Source organism: Strongylocentrotus purpuratus, unplaced genomic scaffold (genome assembly GCF_000002235.5).
Source record: "Strongylocentrotus purpuratus isolate Spur 01 unplaced genomic scaffold, Spur_5.0 spur5_scaffold_20, whole genome shotgun sequence".
In the NCBI taxonomy this organism is placed as follows: domain Eukaryota; kingdom Metazoa; phylum Echinodermata; class Echinoidea; order Camarodonta; family Strongylocentrotidae; genus Strongylocentrotus; species Strongylocentrotus purpuratus.
The window spans coordinates 12,162,491-12,182,987 of NW_022145606.1; the positions used below are offsets into that span (position 1 = coordinate 12,162,491).

At 37.7% G+C, this 20,497-nt stretch overlaps 2 protein-coding genes across 2 annotated transcripts; both read right to left on the bottom strand.

Moving 5' to 3' along the window:
* Window positions 1-6,001: 6,001 nt before the first annotated feature.
* On the bottom strand, window positions 6,002-10,730 carry LOC105438835. Its single transcript, XM_030992762.1, has 4 exons — window positions 10,157-10,730; window positions 9,093-9,274; window positions 8,499-8,604; window positions 6,002-6,196 (listed from the first exon to the last, which is right to left on the bottom strand). The coding sequence occupies exons 1-4, from the start codon at window positions 10,724-10,726 to the stop codon at window positions 6,152-6,154; spliced, it is 903 nt and encodes a 300-aa protein (XP_030848622.1). The 5' UTR covers window positions 10,727-10,730; the 3' UTR covers window positions 6,002-6,151.
* Window positions 10,731-10,737: 7 nt separating this feature from the next.
* Window positions 10,738-15,902, bottom strand: LOC115927585. The gene is made up of 5 exons (XM_030993656.1): window positions 15,780-15,902; window positions 15,245-15,368; window positions 12,370-12,690; window positions 10,808-11,787; window positions 10,738-10,761 (listed from the first exon to the last, which is right to left on the bottom strand). The coding sequence occupies exons 2-5, from the start codon at window positions 15,273-15,275 to the stop codon at window positions 10,738-10,740; spliced, it is 1,356 nt and encodes a 451-aa protein (XP_030849516.1). The 5' UTR covers window positions 15,276-15,368; window positions 15,780-15,902.
* Window positions 15,903-20,497: the final 4,595 nt, after the last annotated feature.

Genomic DNA, 20,497 nt, shown 5'->3' on the forward strand with positions numbered 1-20,497 from the left:
TGCCGCTCACAATGTCCTGATTTGCTGTTCACAATGTCCACAATCAATCAACAACTGATGACGCGCGATTGATGATGTTTGGGTACAGGAACTGGAAATTGCTCTATGTACGCCTTCAGCGAAAGATGGCGCAATTGAAAATACATTACAGCTGTGGTAGCGATCTCGGTAAAATACCATGCCTTTAAAGGGTCAAGTTAATCCAGCATTCTTGAGCAGTTTTTGCTTGAAAATCTCCTATTTATCTGCTTTGATAACTATTTATTTGCTTATTTATTTTATATTCAATCATTGAAGTACGGTTTGGAGAGATCCATAACGATGCATGAAATTTAACAGGCAAATAAAATATTAATTGCATTATTTATGACACTATTTAAACCATTTCTTTCCAAAAAGAAGATCCCTAATTAATCTATTTTTACCTATGCCTTGTGGTTATAATAATAATAATATGTCTTGTTTACCCAGGGTAGCCTCATCAGTATTTTTACTGTTCTCCCTGAGGGCACTGCAACCATAACAAGTTGCATTTAAAAAAAAGCAATTTGATTTTCAATGAAGATGGCAGCACGGTTTTTTCTAAAGCTAAGCTTATGTTCTGGTTAAGTTCTATAACACCTTAACAAATCCAAAGAATATTCATTCATTATATTCTAGTTGCTAGAGGTTTTGATACTGTCCAAATTACATTTTCCACAATTTTTGTTTTAAGTCAAGTATATCACATGATTTAAAAATGATTGTTACGCATAATTCAGGGAACAACTAACTGTACACAATCTTGCGAATAAGGGGTTTCGCATGATTCTGTTTGAATCCACACGATTTGAAAGATATGAATACGATTGTGTAATGTAATCATGTATTACCTATTTGAAGAGTGATTGGAAGGATTGGTTCTCGCCACAACGTGTAAAAATAATTCTAATTAACAGTTACCAGCACAGTGTATTGTTTTGTACAGGTCGCGAAATATTCTGTTTTGGGAGGATATTCGCTAGTCTTTTGTTGATATGGTTCGGAAAGGAGTCGTCACAAAAAAGCATTTCTCTTTAAATATGTTATTTAAATATTGTACAATGTAGATTAATGTCCTGTTGTGTAGAATATTAGCGAGTACAGTGTATAAGACTAGTGTATGTGACTGTATGTTTGTATGTAGGCTAAATGCTTTGTAAGTTTTTTGAAAGGAAAAATGCTTGTTTTTTGTTGTTTTATGTCCAACTTTTTTTTTGCGATTTTTCTTTTTTTAATATGAGCTCCGCGATTCGGAGGTTATTTGTAAATAAGAGTATTTTGAAGAAAAACAAATCTGATTGTGTTCATGTTTCTCCTTTGTCATTATTGTGTAATGGGTTTCAAAAGAGAAGGTTGAGTTATGGGAAAGGTGAACAAATTATTTGTGAGCTTTTTCGTTCCTTTTTACATTAGTGTGGAAGCATATCATAGAAAGAAATATCCCCTGAAAAAGATGGCTCTTCAAATGACTTCATATTCAATATTTGGGAACATGTCAATAAGCCACTTTCGTAATGTAACCAAAATTCTGTTTCACAAAAATGCACCAAACACACCAAAATACACTGTATATCAAATCAGACCATGCTGACATCAATTCTGGATATTTTCAAGCAGTTTATTATTTTCATTGCATAGTCTCTTTATCAAATAATGCATACAATATTTAAAAATATAGCTTTTACATTTGCACTTAGTCATATCCATCTCATTTGCCAAAAAATATGCTGGCCAGAAGATATAAAACAACAAATTAAATTTGTGCAAGTTGGAAAACGTTCAAAATAATATAGACTTTGAATTCATCCTTACCTGAAGATATTCAAGAATAGGCTACAAAAATAATTCAGGCAAAGCTGGGCTCATATTATATAAAATTTTACTAATCCTATATTTGTCGACCAACTACAGTCAAACCTGCTTTAGTGACCACCTGTCTACAAAGACCACATATTTTATTTCCCTTGAAAAAGGTTTCTCATTAAAACATGTACAAAAGGAACCTATACATGAAGGCCACCTGCCTGTTTTTCTTGTCTCTCTTTGGTGGTTTTGAGAGACAGGTTTCACTGTCTATACTACAGGTATAGCCTATGTAATTAGTTGACGACTAGCTTAATCAGGAAGTTTTTTTCCTCCAAATGTAGGCCCAGGGGGGTGTTTCACAAAGATCCTAAGTAGAACTTAACTCTAAGTTGAACTTAAAAATTATGGACAGCCATTGGAGTCTTAAAATGAAATATATTCAAAAGCAGAAATTCAAGTATTTTAGACTTTTTATAAATTCCACATCCAGAACATGAAATCTCCTTGATGATAGAAAATATGAATGATTTGAATAAACAATTAATGCCTTTCAAAATAACTTTTACAATTTATTTTCAAAGATGCTAATGGCTTTCCATAATTTTTAAGTCCAACTTAGAGATAAGTTCAACTTAGGATCTTTGTGAAACACCCCCCAGATAATCAAAAAATTCAAATGTCATTTGCACTTGCTTGAACGTACACATATTCATTTTCAGCCTGTGAACTTTGTGCTGTACATATCAACAATTTTGTGGAATTCCTTTTGCACGAAATGGCACATCTTGAACATGAAAGGCATAAACGTATAATGTTCCTCACTGCAGTATTTTCAATACAAGGAAAATTAGACATAATAACACAAACTTTCATGATTTTGCATTAGGGGGGTACACACATATGGTAGATGGACGTGTACATAGTACGTCCCTAAAAAGAAATACTTTTCTAACATTTAACTGAAAAGTACAAAATCATATATGGTGTGAAAGTTCCATTTCAAAACGTGCTACATCCAATTTTTATCAAATCTGGCTGTATTGCGAGAGATGGACATATATTGGCGCATCCAAAAAGTTAAAGTTCTTAAAGTGAGAAAATGTACTGGCCTCCAAAGAGAGTGGTTCTAAAACTTGGTAAATTAATTTCAGTTCAGTTCCATAACTAACTTGCTTTGGGGTAACCTTGCTAGTCATAAGGACCACTATTCATAATGTGTAACTTCCTATACAGAGTATGTGAAGGACCGCTATTTATAAAATGCAAAGGGGGTCACTATTCATAAGGACCGCTATTCATAATTTGAGATGAGGGTCGCTATTTATATTCACATTGAGGGACATTTAAGGACTGCTATTCGTAATACAAAATCAGGGTCACTATTCATCTTCAACCTTCGCATATTATGAATAGCAACCCTCTTCTCGTATTATGAATATCGAGCCCCATAAATACAAGCCCTCTTCTTCAATTATGAATGATGACCCTTATGAATAGCGAGCAGACCCCCTTGCTTCATCCCTGAAAACGATGGCCTGCTCTGGGGAATGACCAATCACTGAGCAGCAGCATGACACGCATGAGTAAACATGCACTGACCATCGGTTTCAAATACAGTTGAAGGCGATTTGCTGCAACGTCTGATCAGCATGCGTGCACGAACTCTTCATATATGTATATACAAACAAAATGTATTATCCATACAAAGTGATATCATGTTCAAATAAATAACAAAATAATATAACCAATATATAAAGAATGTTATATAAACAAAATCTTGCATGAATATTGCATCAATACACAAAGACAATGTATTTGAAAGACGGTTCCACCAAATTATGAGAAATAAATAGATTAACATATATTCTAAATTATTTGAAAAAATTGGCACATACATAAATTGATGTTGGTAATAGTAGGTCTGTCCAATTGATAGTATCATTGGGTTAAAATGCGACTAGCTGGAATGCTCCCCAGTGAGTGGAGAATGTGCGCTGTAATGGACATAATAGTAAAGAAATCTAGTGACTGGGTTACTAAAGATAATATTGTTAGCACTTTGGTCAGTTAATGGTAAAGTACTTTATAAGAAACATGTATCATCGTTACTATGACATGTATAGTAAAACAAATGTTAATGTTAAATGTTAATGTTAAATCTTAAAGTAAAAAAATATAAAATATCTTGGACTTCCTAATCGAAACATTTGTATATAGTACTGATAAGTGATTACAAAATTGTATTAAGAATTAAATAGATAAACAGTTTCAGGAATGACTAAGATGGAATGTTTCCAATTTGGTTATAAATACATTTAAAATGAAGAAAGGAAATGTCATATGACATTAATGTTGTAACTTTAAGAACAACCAATAATTCCAAATTATTCTATAAGGAGTTACATAATGAAGGAGCATGAAATATATAAAAGCTGCCCTGTTAAATTGACTCATTTTACTAGCACCAACAAAGCACATCTTTAACTTCTTTAAAAAGGCAGCCCTATAAATTTGACAGTCATTTTGTATAAGCAACTACAAATGCATAACTTTAAAATACTTTAATTACATTACGCAGTTATATTTGTGGGGATCTTAGCTGCGGAGTGGAGGCTGATCTTATATACCAGGAACTCCAGAGATAATCAGCTGGCCCTGCCCAGCTAAGGTGCACACAAAAATTACTGTTTAACGTCCTTAAAAAGGCAACCCTGTTAATTTGATCGCTTGATATTGGGTGGTATTCTCGAAAGCAGACTAACTTTAGTCCATGGTTTCATCCACCAACCAAGTATGGAATGCCAAGTGTCCATATGAATATATTTTTGAATAATTTGATACGTCCCTAAATTACCATGATAACATAATTATATCACAGTTATATTGTTGTTTATTAATTATGTTATTACATTTTATTTTAATTTAGTGACACATTAAATTATTCAAAAACATATTCATATGGACACTTGGCATTCCATACTTAGTGGATTAAACAATGGACTAAAGTTAGTCTGCATTCGAGAATACCACCCATTATAAGCAATTGCAAATGAGCACACTACAAACTAGTCTAAAAAGCAGACCTGACATTACATTCTATATAAATAGAGCTTTTAAAAAAGCTAGCACAAACTATATTTACATGTATATTGCACAAACATGGAATGTATACTCTGCAAAATTGATAAACAATCGAGCAACATTTCATTACACGATATTTAGATAGATTTAAAAAATGAATACCTGAAAAATTAAAAATAAAGGTATAGTTTGATTTACAAAAGAGGGAAACAAATTGGAAGTTTTAATGCGAGTTACATGTAAGGTAGCTTGTGAGGTGTAGTGACACGAAAAGAAGCGTCTGGAAAGCAAAATGCATAATTATTAAAAATCATATTTGTATCACTCGGAGGTAGGACGTAGAAACACATCGTTAGGATATAGAGCTGGTAAATGCATGTACCATCTCGATGACTCTTAATGTTAGATAAACTTTAATGCAGATATGTGACAAAAGAACCTTTAATTAACAAACATTACTACCGTAACTATTACCAGTATGCATTTTGCTTGACGGACGCGTCTTTTGGTGACACTACATTTCCCTAAGTTACCTACCATGAAATGCAATCAAAATCAAAATGTTTGAAGAAAAACAAATTTACAATACAAGTATCCATTTCTTTATGATGTATAACAATGGGTTCTTGTGAAGTCTTCATGTCTGCATGGCACAATAGCCAATCCTCTTGTGTTACTGTGGCAGTGTTCCAAGGTTTTCTTTTTGTCATTTTACTTAGCCAAGCCAATTGCATGGCTGTTTCACTCCCATAGGCCTGTTGAAAAATTACTGACATAATTTAATTATTGAATACAGAACCTGGAGTGGGCTTTGTTGAAAGCCTTTGCAATTGTCTTTGGGGCCTTGAGCCTCACTTCACCTTTACCTTTACCCGAGATTCTGGAAGAATGCTGTGTTCTCAGCAGTCTGGCTTCCAGTTCAATTTCATTTTCTTCCTTCTCGTAGTTGGGTGTCTTCATCTTGGTCAGTTTGCCTGGCTCAGTTCTGTGTCAGGTAATCTACTTATATGGGGAGCAGAAACGCTTGTCCTTCCATACTCGATCCAGTCTGGCTTAAAAGGCATTCACCGTGGTAGCAGTGACTACCTCTTCAGGAATGCATCTTGCCTAATATTCGTTGAGCATCTTTGTTTTGATATCTTCAGACGGTGGCCTCTTGCTGATGAAGCCCTGTATTGCGTTCATCCGATCTGCACAAGGGGTCCAGATACCAGAGAACCATCGATGAGGAGCTCCTAGGCATTCAAGTAGTGCGGGGAACGTAAAATGTTCCATCAGACTCATTTTCCTGCAATGAGAAATGAACACAATTCTCAGAAATACGCAGAATAAGATGACACTATGACAAAACTTGTTTTACAGACACTCAGTAGTTAGCTCTCATGGGAAATTCAACACCGTTCAGCGTTTACCCAATAAGAGGTGCTGTCAATCACCAGAATTAACCTTCAGTTTTTTTTATGTAACGTACTACGTTCTCCACCCATTCCTCCACAAGGTAAAGTCATTATCTCACTTTTCCCTCACCCGGAGATCTCCGAGAGACGAGGGGGTATTTCTCGAATGGCCTACGGGTATGCTGTGTGCAGACCTTATACCTGTACACACGTTAATGATTTTTATCCACCAAGTCTGGTGTCAGCGAATTATGGCCTTCTGCACATGAAAACTGACGAGTGACTCCCTTTAAGTAGTGCTGCAGAGCGAGGATTTTTTAAAAACATATGGTATCTTGAGAACGGAAAGAGCCATGATATGAAAGATGTGTGGTGTGAAACTGTCTGATAGAGAGAACACAAGTGAGCTCATGGATAGGTTGGGTCTGGAAGAAACAGTGGTGGAAGTCAAGGACAAGTGGATTGAGATGGATGGGTCATGTGTTGAGAGGGAAGATGATGAACCTGGGAAACAAGCTTGGGATCTGAAAATGGATGGCATAAGAGGGAAGGCTGACGATCTCATGGTGAAGAAAGAAAGCAGTCAGGTTGGTCTAAATGAGGAGGATGCTAGATACAAGAAGAAGTGGAGGGAGGGAGTGTCATCAAGTCAGTAACCCTTTGTAAGAGGCAAACTGCTGACTTTAAGCCTGTCTGCACTAGTTTGGCCAAAAGAGATTAGATCTCCCTGCATGGTCACTGACAGCCTGTGACAGGTGGTTCTCTCATCAAATCAGCTCTCAAGTAACATGAGAAAAAGGGGACCAACAGGCACAGATTAGGCATTGTTTGCTATATAGAGGGCGCAAGTAGTAGTGCAGTGGGGATTTAAAGGTAATCTTGAGCTCCGGGTATGGGCATCGTATGTCCAGAGAACATGGCTATAATTCATTCTGGATTGTTTATTCTGCAGTAGATTGATTGTTTGAACCAGTAAAATAAAAAGAACCTCACAAAAACTTGCTGGAAATCATCTTCAATAAAAAAACAGAAATCTCATTTGTACATGGTGACCTGTGTTAAGCACCTGATATTAAGCCTACATACCTTGATTTCTATGCTCTTTACTCACACCCTATACATTTGTAACCTTGAAAATTTAGTGTAAGTTTTGTTGGATTCTTTGAGAATTTTTTTTCCATCATTACCGGAACTTAAGCTTATCTTTAATATAATGATGGTGGGCAAAGCCACTGGCATGCCAAGCTAATTGGTACATGCTTCTGGAAATCTAAAAAAAAATAATACGGCTCAACATAAATGTTGGTCTTGGGTTTTCAAAGATTATTTCTTTCTATCATTGCAATGTGCTTGTGTTCTGGATACCTTTTCAACTTACTCATGGCTACACTAGGGCCCTGGGCCGGTATTCAATTCAATACTTAGCACAAGTAAGAAATTTACTAAGTAAATGGCGAAATTAAGCAATTTACTTATCTCGTATTCAAATCGCATTTTAGACTTATACTTACGTAAGACAATATCTAAGCAAAATGCTTACTGAAAAGCATTGTGACGTCACACGGTCAATCAAATGTAATGCGCAATTGATGCATTGCAATAAATGCGCGCTGATATAATTGTGCGCAGGTTATGATACTGCGTAAGAAAACCATATGCCTGCCAATCAAGGCTTAGATTTAGAGTAAAATACTTAGCCAAAAGTGTGAATTGAATACCAAAGTTGGCTAAGTATTTTTTCTAAGCCAAATACTAAGTAAAAAGCTTAAATTTTAAGTGTTGAATTGAATACGGGCCCTGTTTCATAAAACTTGCTATCAATATTAAACAAAAGCTAATTTTCTAAGACATATTTGCTCTCAGCCAAATTAAATGCCACGATTTCAGTAGCTTGTAACAGTTATTGTAACTTGTTATTGATAAGAAGTTTTTCTGAAACAGGGCCCAAAATTCGACTTGTTGTCTATTAAAGCCCCACCACACTAGTTTGGCCAGGAGGGATTAGACCTCCCTGCATGGTCCGTGACAGGTGGTTATCTCAACAAATAAGCTCTCAATTAACCTAAGAAAAAGAGGATCATTGGGGACCAATGGTCACCAATTAGGCATTGTTTGCTATATAAAGGGCGCAAGTAGCTTTAAGTAGTGCAGTGGGGCATTAAAGGAGATTATGATGTTCATATTATCACTTACATTGTGCACCAAGACTCTCATTCTGTTTGGTGAGCTCTCGGCTACATTATTCTCCTCAAGGTACTTGGACAATGCGCCACCTTTACTTGTGCAGCAGAACCTGAATCTGAAGGAACAGCAAGACAAAATGAAGAAAATGGAGTTAGTTCAGTTCACGCCAAATGACATGCTACATCTAATTCAAGTTTAAATGGGCTACATATTTCTATTAAAGCCATGCTGAACTGATGAATATTCCGCCCAAGCATACCGTTTATCGCTTGGTGCCATTTGAGTAGGCGAATTGGTTCAGTCGGTAAAGCGTCTGCCTGTCGAACCAAAAATCTCGGGTTCGAATCCAACCCAGGCAGATGACTGTTTCAAGGGACGGACAAATCATGGTCAAAAATCTACAGAATTTATATTTAAAAAAAATTAAATTGAAGGAGAAAATATCATCTAAAGAAGATCATAATGGATGGGAGCAACTGAACAGTGGCATAAACGGCCGGCCATAGTTAAATCCAACTTAAAGTTTATCTTAGTCTTTGTGAAACACTCCCCTGATATGATAGATTTTCTGACACGAATGAGAGTGGATGGGACTATACTTACAGCACACCCTTGACCTTCATCCCTCTCCTGGCTGACTCCACGATAGATACAAGTGAGGGCTCAGAGGCATTCACACCACGCAGACCTAAGTGCTGTAACTCACGGAACGACGGGAGGACTTTGATGAACTCCAGACAACTGCTCTCCGACATTTCTGACGACTGGAATCTCATCATTCTGATCTGAACAGCGAGAGAAAAAAAGAAGAAAGTGCCAAGGTTACTAGGAGTGTCTGTGGATATTGCAAGAATCAGGAATGCTCTAATGTTGGATACCATCGGACTAAATACTGGAATTTCAGGTATGGGAAAAAACAAAAAAAATCCATTCACAATCTTATTAAACATGCGATTTGTTGATGATTTTGTGACCGTATCACGTAGCTATGTTTTATGGCTTCATCTGCTTCCAGTGTATTAAAATGGGGGGGGGGGGGGGGGGGGGGTTCTGCTAGATGAAATTAAAGATAAACTCCAGTTCTGGTAAAAAAAAAGAAAATGAATTCTCACAGAATCAAACGAAACTTACACTGAATGTTCAAGATTACAAATAAATGACATGTGCCAAACAATTTTGGAAGAAAATGTATACTGGCTGAGTAATGAGCATTGAAAGACAAGGAAATCAAGTATACTAGCCCCGACACCATGTGTTTTGTCCCATATATATAGCTTTCTGTGTACAGTGGTTGTTAATTTACCAAGACTCGGTCAAATTTATTATGATTTTGATGACTCCAGAACCTTGCAGTGCACACCAATACTTACATGCTATATGATCAACTGTTTCTGATCCTTTCCACACCTTTTCTTTCACAATGCAATATGGCATTACCAGTACTAAAGTTTATCTTTAATGCCTTACAATTAAGCGTAAATAAACTAAATTTGACACTAACTGCGTATCCCACTACCATGAGTGGCATGGTTCGATGCGCTATATCTGAACACTAATGAAATGCAGGTTTTTTTTCGAGGGGGTGTGCTGCTTTATATCTTAACAATCCTTACCTGGATGGATACATGGTAGGGTATGTGTATAGTTACACCGACATAAAAATTTACCTTGTTCTTAATGCTCTGGGGAAGCTTCTGGAGTCCTTGTATCGCACTTGGAGTAGCAGCATACAGACATAGGTACTTCTCCTGGAACATTGTCTCTAGGTGAACCTTGATGGCATCACTGACCTCAGGACATTCGTTCAAGAAGTCCAGAGCCAAGCGGAAGGTTGCGTTCTTGTTCGGCGGGAGGGGTTGGTCCACCCACAGTTGGCCTAGGAGGTGCTGCAGAACCTGTGCGCAGGACACTGCACCTAACCCGCATGTAAAACGCAGGAGGTTCTCATACATGTGTATGCCTTTGTAGTCCTTGATCTTGGATAGTGTCTCTTCCAGCGTTTCAGGCGGGAGAGATACCAGGTAGCTGCTGGCGATGTGCTCCTGAGCCAGTTTGTGGTAGAACTGTATCTCTGTCCTCTCTGCTTTCTTGCCCATCCTCATTCTTGTCTCCGTCACCGTTCGTTGCGACATGAGTCCCATTCGACAGGCTTCCTTTAGTTCAGCACGCACACACTTGAAGTCCTTCTCGGAGAAGACTGTCCTCTTGTTGTCCTTAAGGTGGAGGTCCAGGACCATCTTGCCTAGCTTCAAGAGCAGTGGCTGAAGCTCATCTTGAGATGCTTCATCATCACTGTGGGATGCTTCATCGTCACTGGCATATGCTGATTCCGCTTCATCACTGCTGTAGGAACTCTCTTCGTCCTCACTGCTCTCCTTCTTTGATATCCAGTGGTGCCAGAGAAACTGGATGACCTGGTTGAGAAGACCTGTCTGGGTTTGGACATCCTCAAGAGCATCCTGCTGCCAAAGGTCACACACCATGACGCAGAAGAGCGGTATCTGCACCAGCTGGCATACCACATGGCTACTGTCTAGGAACTGCCTCAGTTTCTCTCCAGATTCCCTCTGATCATGGAAGAATCCTCGGATATACCGTTTGGCGTTATCCAGCGTGAAGCCACGCAGCTCCATCTTCACGTAGGACTGACTTGCCTTCGTGAAGCTTCTCTGGTGGCGAAACCGGGATGTGATAACTGTTGGACACTCTTGAAGGCAGTGATTCCGGAGGACGGAAACAACGTCGCTCTTGATGTCCTTGGCCAGGATGTTAGCGATGTACTCATCGCAGCCATCAAAGACCAGCATACACCTGCTCTGGTTCTCCTCGATGAACGTCTTCAGAACTCCAGCTGAATACTTCTCCTCGTCTCCCACCAACAATTGGGACATGATGGCATCCTCTAGAGCTGTACCTTCCTGCAGAAGTCGCAACTTTATCACAAACAAGAGCAGAACGTCCCGCAATGGAGAGCCCTCTAATTCATGGGACCAGTCGTAGGCTATTTTAGCTGCTAGCATCGACTTTCCACATCCTGCGTTGGCTAGTATGGCAAAGCGGTAATGATGGTCTTGGACGTTACAGGCCATCTTCAGAAGATCGTTGAGTGTCCCGTTGTCTTCCGGACACTTGCAGTGCTGTCCTTGTTCGTACAGGTCTACATCTACAAAGTTTCTCTTGAAGCTTAGAGAAGAGTCTTTGTCCCAAGGCCGTAAAGGCAGATGACATAGTTCTTGTTTGTAGCGATTCTTCAGTTTCCTTCGCAGTTTTTCCACCTTCAAAGTATTTTCGTCGGTAGCTGATTGAAAATAATGAGAAATGTAAATATATCATCACCATTTTAGTAAGCTATGAAACAATTTTTTAATTTTTTTTTCACTGGAACTCTTTTTATAAATAGCGAAATGATATAATTTGTGTTAAAGTCTAGTTTGTGTATGACTAAAAAAAAAAAATCTTCATTTTCAATCTTCAATTCCATTGCAATTTTATTCCACAAATGCAAATCATATAAACCCTGTATATAAAAGTATTGACATTCCCAATAAAATACATACCGTGTTCAGTAAATAAGTGGAATGTTATAGAAAGAAGTTCATGTAAACATATTCAAAGAACAAAAGCAAATGCAGAGGGGATAGTCAGAAATAAAAACGGATTTGTCGTGGTCTACCCCACATTATCTCCTTTACAAACAATAGGCCATTTTCATCATTTTTGACAGGAATTAATTCATTGAAGTGCTAGAGCGCCGTAATGGCAGCCATGATAAAGCCAGGGTAATATTTTTGGAGCGCCAGGAGTGTCAAGACATGAGCACGATACAAGAACCCACTATTATTATCATAGTGTTTGATGAGAAATTGTTGAATTAACTGACCTGGTAAGTACTTCTCAGAGAGCTCGATCAGTCTTGCTTTTTGTAGCACCCTCTTCAGTTTAGGCTTGTCAGCTCCAGGAGTGCGTTGTCTCCATTCTGTTAACATATCCCGCGTCCCTCTGCAGCCCACACTCCCTGATAGATTATTGGTGGAGTGGAATCTAGTCCTGGCCGCTTGGTCAAAGCCAAGAGCGATCCCCAGGGCGTCCAGGTGGTCAACGGTCTCCACGTCAGCGGCCAGACTGTAGATGAGGTCATCGGTCACTTCGAGCGGACCTGCGGTTGATGATACCTCCAGAGATGACATCGGGGTAACGGTCTCTGTACATTTGAAGAAAGGAACAAACAGGCAAGACTGATCAAGAATGTTGAATGTGGCGATGTTGTGGTCTAGAGGATTATAAGAAACCGGATTGGCTGATTCCTAGACCGAAAGCTTCGATTCAGTCTCAGATATCGATGGTTGTTTCACTGAGACTATGTCTGGTCTACTGACCACCTCTATAAATGTTAGTTCTATATACCTTGATATGTATATAAATTATTCAGTGGGCTTTTTTTGCCTTCTAATGGATCCATACAACATGGCAGAACCCTAGGACCCTCTCGAGTTTTAGCAATTCAGAACCTATTAGATAACCGTCTTGAGCAATGGAAACTCACACTCTCTCTTAGGGACAATTTCATACAACAACGGGTTGTCCTTTCTTCGCTCCAGTGATCACGAGGCAGCAGACAGAAAGAAATTGTGTAAATGATAAAAACAAAGTCCACATGAGTGGTTGTTAGAAGCTTAAACTCTTTCCTACTGGGGCCAGGGGTCCGCCCTGGGCCCCTAGATAGCCATCGTGAGCGTGAAAAACTCTAATCCATCCCTTGAAAATTAATTTTAAATTGCACTGCCCCCATTTTGTGCTCTTTTCAAAGAGCACAGAAAGCCCTCCGATTTTAATAACATTCCATCTCATTCAGTAATAGCAGACACACCCTTAATACTGGACACAACATTCAATGAAATGATCCCAACATTATTGAGTTATCCATCTGGATAAATAGGATTTAATCCTTTACTGAACAGGTAATCTTGCTATACATTGTTATATTTCTTTGCTCCAGTGATCTCGAGGCAGCAGACAGCAAGAAATTGTGTAAATAATAAAAAATAAAGTACAAACGAGTGGTTGTTAGAAGCTTAAACTACATAAACTCACATTCTCCATTTGAGTTCTGGTCATGCGATTGCATTGTGAAAGAAACGTCGCAGAATCGATCAGGAAGGGTTGATCATCTAGCATATACTGTACATGTATGTATTGGTGTGTACTGCAAGGTTCTGGGATCATCAAAATGATGAGAAATTGCCGTTTTTGTGGAAATCAAATCAATAACTTTGGGTTGCTATAATTTGTTATTGAAAAGACATAAAAACCTCTCTTTTACACAGCATATTTTCCTTGTACGTGGGCAAATTCTTAAAAAGTTACGAAAAAAATGCACCACCCCGATTTTGATATATGGAAAATAATGGTTTTTGATCAAATTCAATATTCTGAAGAAAAAAAATCACAAAAATCATGTTTTTTTGCGATGTTGATTAATCCCAAATTTGTTAAAATTGGTATAAAAATGTAGATAATTCAATTTACTTTCATATGACACCAAACTTATGGTGGCTCAAGGTTCCCTTAAAATATTATTAACAAATTACCTTTTTCCGTCAAAAGGACGCCCCCTCCGATTTAGGGGTGTTTGCAACAATTTTTTTTTAAAGACCTCTGAAATATTTTGTATTATGATAAAATCTTTCAAATAAACAAGGTGTGCTTAGTTTATGTGGTAGTGGCAGGCAAACCTCTCTTTTCTGATTTTGGCCCTCCGCTTATAATCAAACAGAAAATAGTTTGTAGGTTTAAGCTAAAAATAGTCGTTGAATTCGACTTTGTTTATTAAGGCAGTTTAATAACTAACTGATTAGTTCTGAATCCTGGAATTACTTTTGCTATTACATGAAGATAGAATCAGGCATAGAAGCTCTTTATGATGTCCATGCTGAGAAAGCTTTAGGGGGTCTACTTCTGTGCCAACTCTTTCTTATGGTAATCACTCTTTTTGCAAGGCTTCTGCTGAACTTTGTAACAGACTACCATTAACTGTCAAAAACTGTCAAACTGTTAACCAATTCTAATCTAGTCTTAAGACACATTTATTCAAAATTGCTCTCGATGATTAACTAACTCTAGTCGGTTCACTTTGATGAGTATTCCATACAGGTATGTATTGTAATTTGTAGTTTTATTTGCACTTTTTGTTTTTTCAATATGTAATTGTTTATCAGTCTATTTTGTTTGTTATAGTGCTTAGAGACTTTGGTGGTAAGTGCTTTATAAGTAACGTTTTTATTACCATTATTATTATTTATTCTAGTGGACTCAAAATTGTCTTTGAAAGATCAAGCCTTGAAAGTAGACAGAAATAACCGTTTGGTATGGGTGATTCTTTAATAAAACAGACATTTGTCAACATTATAGAGGCGGTCAGAAGAGCCAAATGTAATCTCAGTGGAACAATCGTCGATATCAGAGACTGAAGCTAATCTATAAGCTGATTTTTGCAACTTTGCACACATTTAGCATCACTGGACTTAAAGCCCCACTGTCCTACTTGTAGCTACTTGCTCCCTCTATATAGAAAATTCCCCAATCGGTGCCTGTTGATCCCCATGATCCTCTTTTTCTTATGTTAGTTGAGAGCTGAGTTAATGAGATAGCCACCTGTCAGTGACCTCGCTGTGGCCCAGTAGTATCAACGGTCTTTAAGTAAAGTAAAGATTACAACAGAACAACAAAAATAAACAAATATATAAGGATTACATTACCACAAACAGCTGGAGGTGATTCCTTGGCCATGAGTGTTTTTCCTGCACATATTTTGTTGTATGATGCCTTGAAGGAGTCAGGGATGGGCGGCCGAACACTTAACAAACTAGCCTTGTCTGTTGCCTTCAGAATAAAAGAAAATATAAATCAAATTATAGCGCTATAAACATCATGAATATTGCCCTTTCATTTTATAATAATGTCCAACATAAGTTTTCGAAGATTTCTGAAATATCACTTTTATAAATTCTTCAACTTTCTACAAATTGCTGTTTTAAATCAACTGTCCATGGACACACAACATCTGTGTAAACTATTTACCATACATTAGACAGAAATAACCGTCTGGTATATGGATCGTTCTTTAATAAAACTGACATTTGTCAACCATAGAGGTGGTAGAGGAACAACCGTCAACATTATAAAACTCACAGATCAAGACTGTTATTTTGAATCTTTCAGTCTAACTAAACTTAGTCTAGATCACTCCAGCAAAGCATAGAGAGTCAATGCTAATTATGTGTATTGACCTACCTACTTTACTCTAATACACGATGTTGTAGGTCTAAGCCCGTTCATCGATCCAGGATTCTTCCATCCATGGTAATGGTTACTGCTATTTGTGGAGGGAAGAGATTGCATGTGTGCTACAACATCATGAACGTTGTTACTCGAGTCTAAATCAGTCAACAACAAAAATAGTTTTCTTATGAAATATAAGAAGGATGACATACATGCATTACAGGCATGGCTGACGAAGTCTGTTAACACAGTGCAATGGCATTTCACGCTGAATTCAGCATCATACTGTAGGAATTGCGATGGCCCGCGTATGGCGACTCTCCAACTCCAAGATCACACGCTGGCCTGGCGCATGTCGCTGCACTAGCTGGAACTCCCCGACCTTAGCTAGAGAAAACTGCACGTTGCACGGTCAGCGGTGCACGGCCCGGTTTTGACAGTAGATCCAGTGTTTGGCTCCGCGAGCTTCGGCTAGTTTCGTTTAGTCTACTTGGTGGCTTGGTCTGAGGATCAGAAAACAATATGGATAGTCGGTACTTGAGTCACAGATAACTTTTTTCTTAATAAAATCTTCGGATGAATGAACCAACGTGAACGATGACTGAATGCCACTGTTGTTATCTTGTATTACAGCCTAGCCCAGGCATTGCATGTTGTTTTAGTTTAAGGCGACGTGGGCGACGTCGAATCTACCTCGGCTTAAATAGTCTGAAAACATAGACCTCTATTTACTTTCTGTTCCTTGTCAGAGCGTAATTTGAACATGTTCCATCGAGTTTCAAAGTGTATCGTGTTCCACCTTCCCCATTATACATTTCGATGAGAAATGATGGATTTTCATATTGCTTCTGTAGACACCAACCAAGTAATTGTGATTGTGTTTTGGATAAAGCCCTTAAATTGGGCTCGAATACATATACTACCAATTAACAATGGGGAATTCCCGTTTGTCTCTTGATGACGTAGTGTCACGTGATCACTTACGTCAACTGTTTTCATCATGTATTTCATCATGATAATTTAACTGTAAAAAAAAAGAAGGAAGGAACTGTCAGAGTGCAGGAGGAAAACGTCTATTAATGACTTGTACAATTGAAATGATGTGTCTGTTTAAAAAAACCTTCAAAGCATGTTTACCTTTGCTAAGTTGCTATAGTACACTTGGCATAATGTCACTTGTTATTATTTTAAAGATACAAAGAGCTTTCGATTTGCTAATTAACATTCATTTTACTATCCTTGATAAAACAATAGGACCAGGATAAAAAGGATCAGCTTGTTTGGTTAAAATGATGATGTGTGTTTGGTTATAGAAACATTCTCCATATGTACCGTTGCTATAGGTATTGTGGGTCAATGTTACTTGCTATTTCAAGATATAATGCTATTAATGGAACTTTCGATTTGCTATTAATTTACAACATGCATTTTCCTATCCTTGGTAAAACAGAAGGATCCGGATGTTAATAATCCACTTTTGTGGTTAAAACAATGATGTGTTTGGTTATAGAAACATTCTCGATTATGTACCGTTGCTAGGTATTGTGGGTCAATGTTACTTGATATTTAAAGGCATTAATGGACCTTTCGATATAAGAAGAAGAAAAAGGAAAATAAGAAGCAGAAGAAGAAAAGGAAAAATAAGAAGAAAAGGAAGAATAAGAAGGAGAAGGATTGAGCAAAAAGAAGAAGAAGAAAGGGAAGAAAAAGAAGAAGAAAAAGAAAAAGGATGAAGAAGAAGAAGAAGAAGAAGAAGAAGAAGAAGAAGAAGAAGAAGAAGAAAAAGAAGAAGAAGAACGGTAGAAGAAGAAGAAGAAGAAGAAGAAAAAGAAGAAGGATAATCAAGAAATTGTGTATGGCCAAGAACCAAACCCTTTCGAATCCGCCTCCCCCCCCCCAAAAAAAACGAACAATATCCCAAGCTCATCAGACCTGTTAACATGCTACCATTAAACACCAAACAGTCAGCTACTCTGTAACATAATCAAATCAGAAGCATTATGTTGTTACTTTTACATATTCTCATGTTGTGCCTTTTAGGTCAGTCAGGAGTCCCATGACTTTGACAAGCCGATCGCCTGTCTGATTATCAAGATATTTATGATTGGAAATCGAAACCATTGCGTCTTCCTAACGGTTTTCATAACACTATAGTGGGAAAACGAGTATGGTTCAACCGGTCACTGGAAGATTTTTTTACTTTTTTGAGGCACTTCTTGATCATTTTGAAGCGCTATTTTTTTAGGGCTTCAATATTACACCATGGCATACCACAAACACTGATAACACGTAGGGCCGTGCATCTCAGATTTAACATTGTTAAACGATGCTTTTTAAATGAATTAATGATGTACATTATGTAAATGATGTTTAATACTAAATTCAAATTAAAAATTAAGCAACATTCCTCTAACCTAAACAGATTTCCTAGGTTTCCTATGACCTACGCAACCCGTCATGGCCGGACACAATTTACCCTATCTCATATCCGGCCATGACGGGTTGCGGTCCTTCCATCAGGAATTCTCAACTACTGACGTCTTCGGAAAAAAAAAATAATCGTAGAGATCAGTGATCTCAAATGATACAACATATCCAATTAAATTAGATGTAAAAAGTCATTACATCTTAAGGTTTTCAGATTGCTTTGTACAATGTATTAAAAAAAATGAAAACCGTTAGACCCAAGGTAGGCATATAGGCCTATTGCATTGTATACAATGCAATAGTTGGAAAAAACCCTAGTATGAACTTTCAATTGAGAATCAGATATTTATCTTTTCATAATTCATATAGAGTCTGATTTTGGGAGCGTTATGCCTGATCCAGTGTACAGTCTTGAATAATGTAGGCCTGTAAATGTAATCCGGTCTATTTGGGAGGTTCGTAATTCGGAATTATGAACCTCCAGAAAAACGACCAACGGCATAATGCCTATAAACAAAAAGAATGTTTAGCGTCTTGCCTTTTTGTGAAAAAAATTTGAAGGAGAAAGCCCTTTTTCAAACTGGCCGCTTGGCAAGTTTTATATTTAAAAAAAAAAAAATCCGAAAAAGATCATATTAGCTGTATGCATTTCGTGCTTTTCATAATGAAAAATAAATAAATAAATGCAGGCGTCCTCAAAAAAGAAAGCGGGTTGAGACACTTAACGTGGTTTATTTTCTTCGATCCAGCAGAGTTACTCTCACTCACAATCGGAATGGATCGCGTAGTAATACTTGCCACAGTCATAACAGCGGCGGAGTATATTGCAGATCGTTTTTACGCTGTTTTAAGAATACTTAATCACTAATAGCCGTATTGTTTTGTTTTTAATGTGTTCACATTGTGTGATAATTATTATTGTTACGTTGATGTGCAAGTGAAGTCGGTATTATCTTGTAACTCAAAAGTGAAGCCATATTCCTCTCCTCAGTTAATTTCCTCCTCGCCTACCTCATACTAGTACTCTTTAGTCTTCTCCACTCTCAGTCTCTCTCTCTCCATACCTGACAAACTTCAGCTAAAAGAGTTCCCCCTACTTCCCGAGTCTTCCATCTCTCTCCTTCTCCTTCTCCTTTCCCGCTCTAATTCTATAACCCCTCTCTAGCTCTAATCCGGATGTCTCTTTTGATCTCATTCTCCTATCCATTCTCTCCTCTTCTATCCCCTCTCTCTCTCTTTCAATCTCACTCTCTCTCTCTCTCTCTCTCTCTCTCCCTCTTTCATCTTTTCCTCTATGTTTTCTCTCCCCTCTTAATCTTCACTCTCTCTCTCTCTCTCTCTCTCTCTCTCTCTCTCTCTTTGTCTCCCCGTCTCGCTCTATCCCCTTCCCATTCTCCCTCTCAGTCTACGTTCCCCTATTTCTCTCCTCGTCTCCCTCTATCCCCTGCCCCTCCTCTTCTTCCCCTCTCTCTCTCTCTCTCTTTTTTCCCCCTCTCTCTCTCTCTCTCTCTCTCCTCGTCTTCCCCCTCTCTCTCTCTCTGTCTCTCACACACACTCTGCACCACCCAATTTCAAAGTTTTAGACAAGAAGAAAATTCAATTAACAACAGATTTCGTACGAATCAATCAGAATGAAAAAGCAAATGAGATAACAAAATAATAATAGTTGTAATAGCGAGTCAAATGTCAATATTCACTATGATATATTAGCGATATCAATCAAAGTCACATGCATGTGCTAAATAACGATTTAAACCGAATGCAAACTAAAACCAGGCCCATCATAATCACCCATACCTACAGGGCGCCCTCCGAAAAAGTAGCGTCTGTTGATGTTGCTGATGCTACCCCCAAAACCCCAGTGCCATTGCTTTGTTTTCTTAAATGTGCCAATGCCGTCTAATGATTTTCCTTTTTTTGAAATCCTGGATCGTCACGTGCATGTAGCCTAAGGCTAACTTGTCAATATCACCATCATTAAAATCTGTATTCTCAATTACCTATCCGTTCTTCTCAATAAATTTGTTAATCTATTTCATGAGTTTTGTCCGGGGCTGTCGTATTACCAAGCAATCTGCTTACAATAACATTCCTTCTTCCGCAAATAATTTTATGATGTTGAGGAAATTTAGTATTAATGACAGTTTATCATTTCGTTTTTGAAAAATAACAATTGTTATATGTATTTGCTTATTTATGATTCATTGTCAGAAAAATACTTATTGTACTTTATATTATCATTGTTTATCGAAAAACTGTATACTTATTATAAATGCAGAAGAAAATAGAATAAAATAAAATCA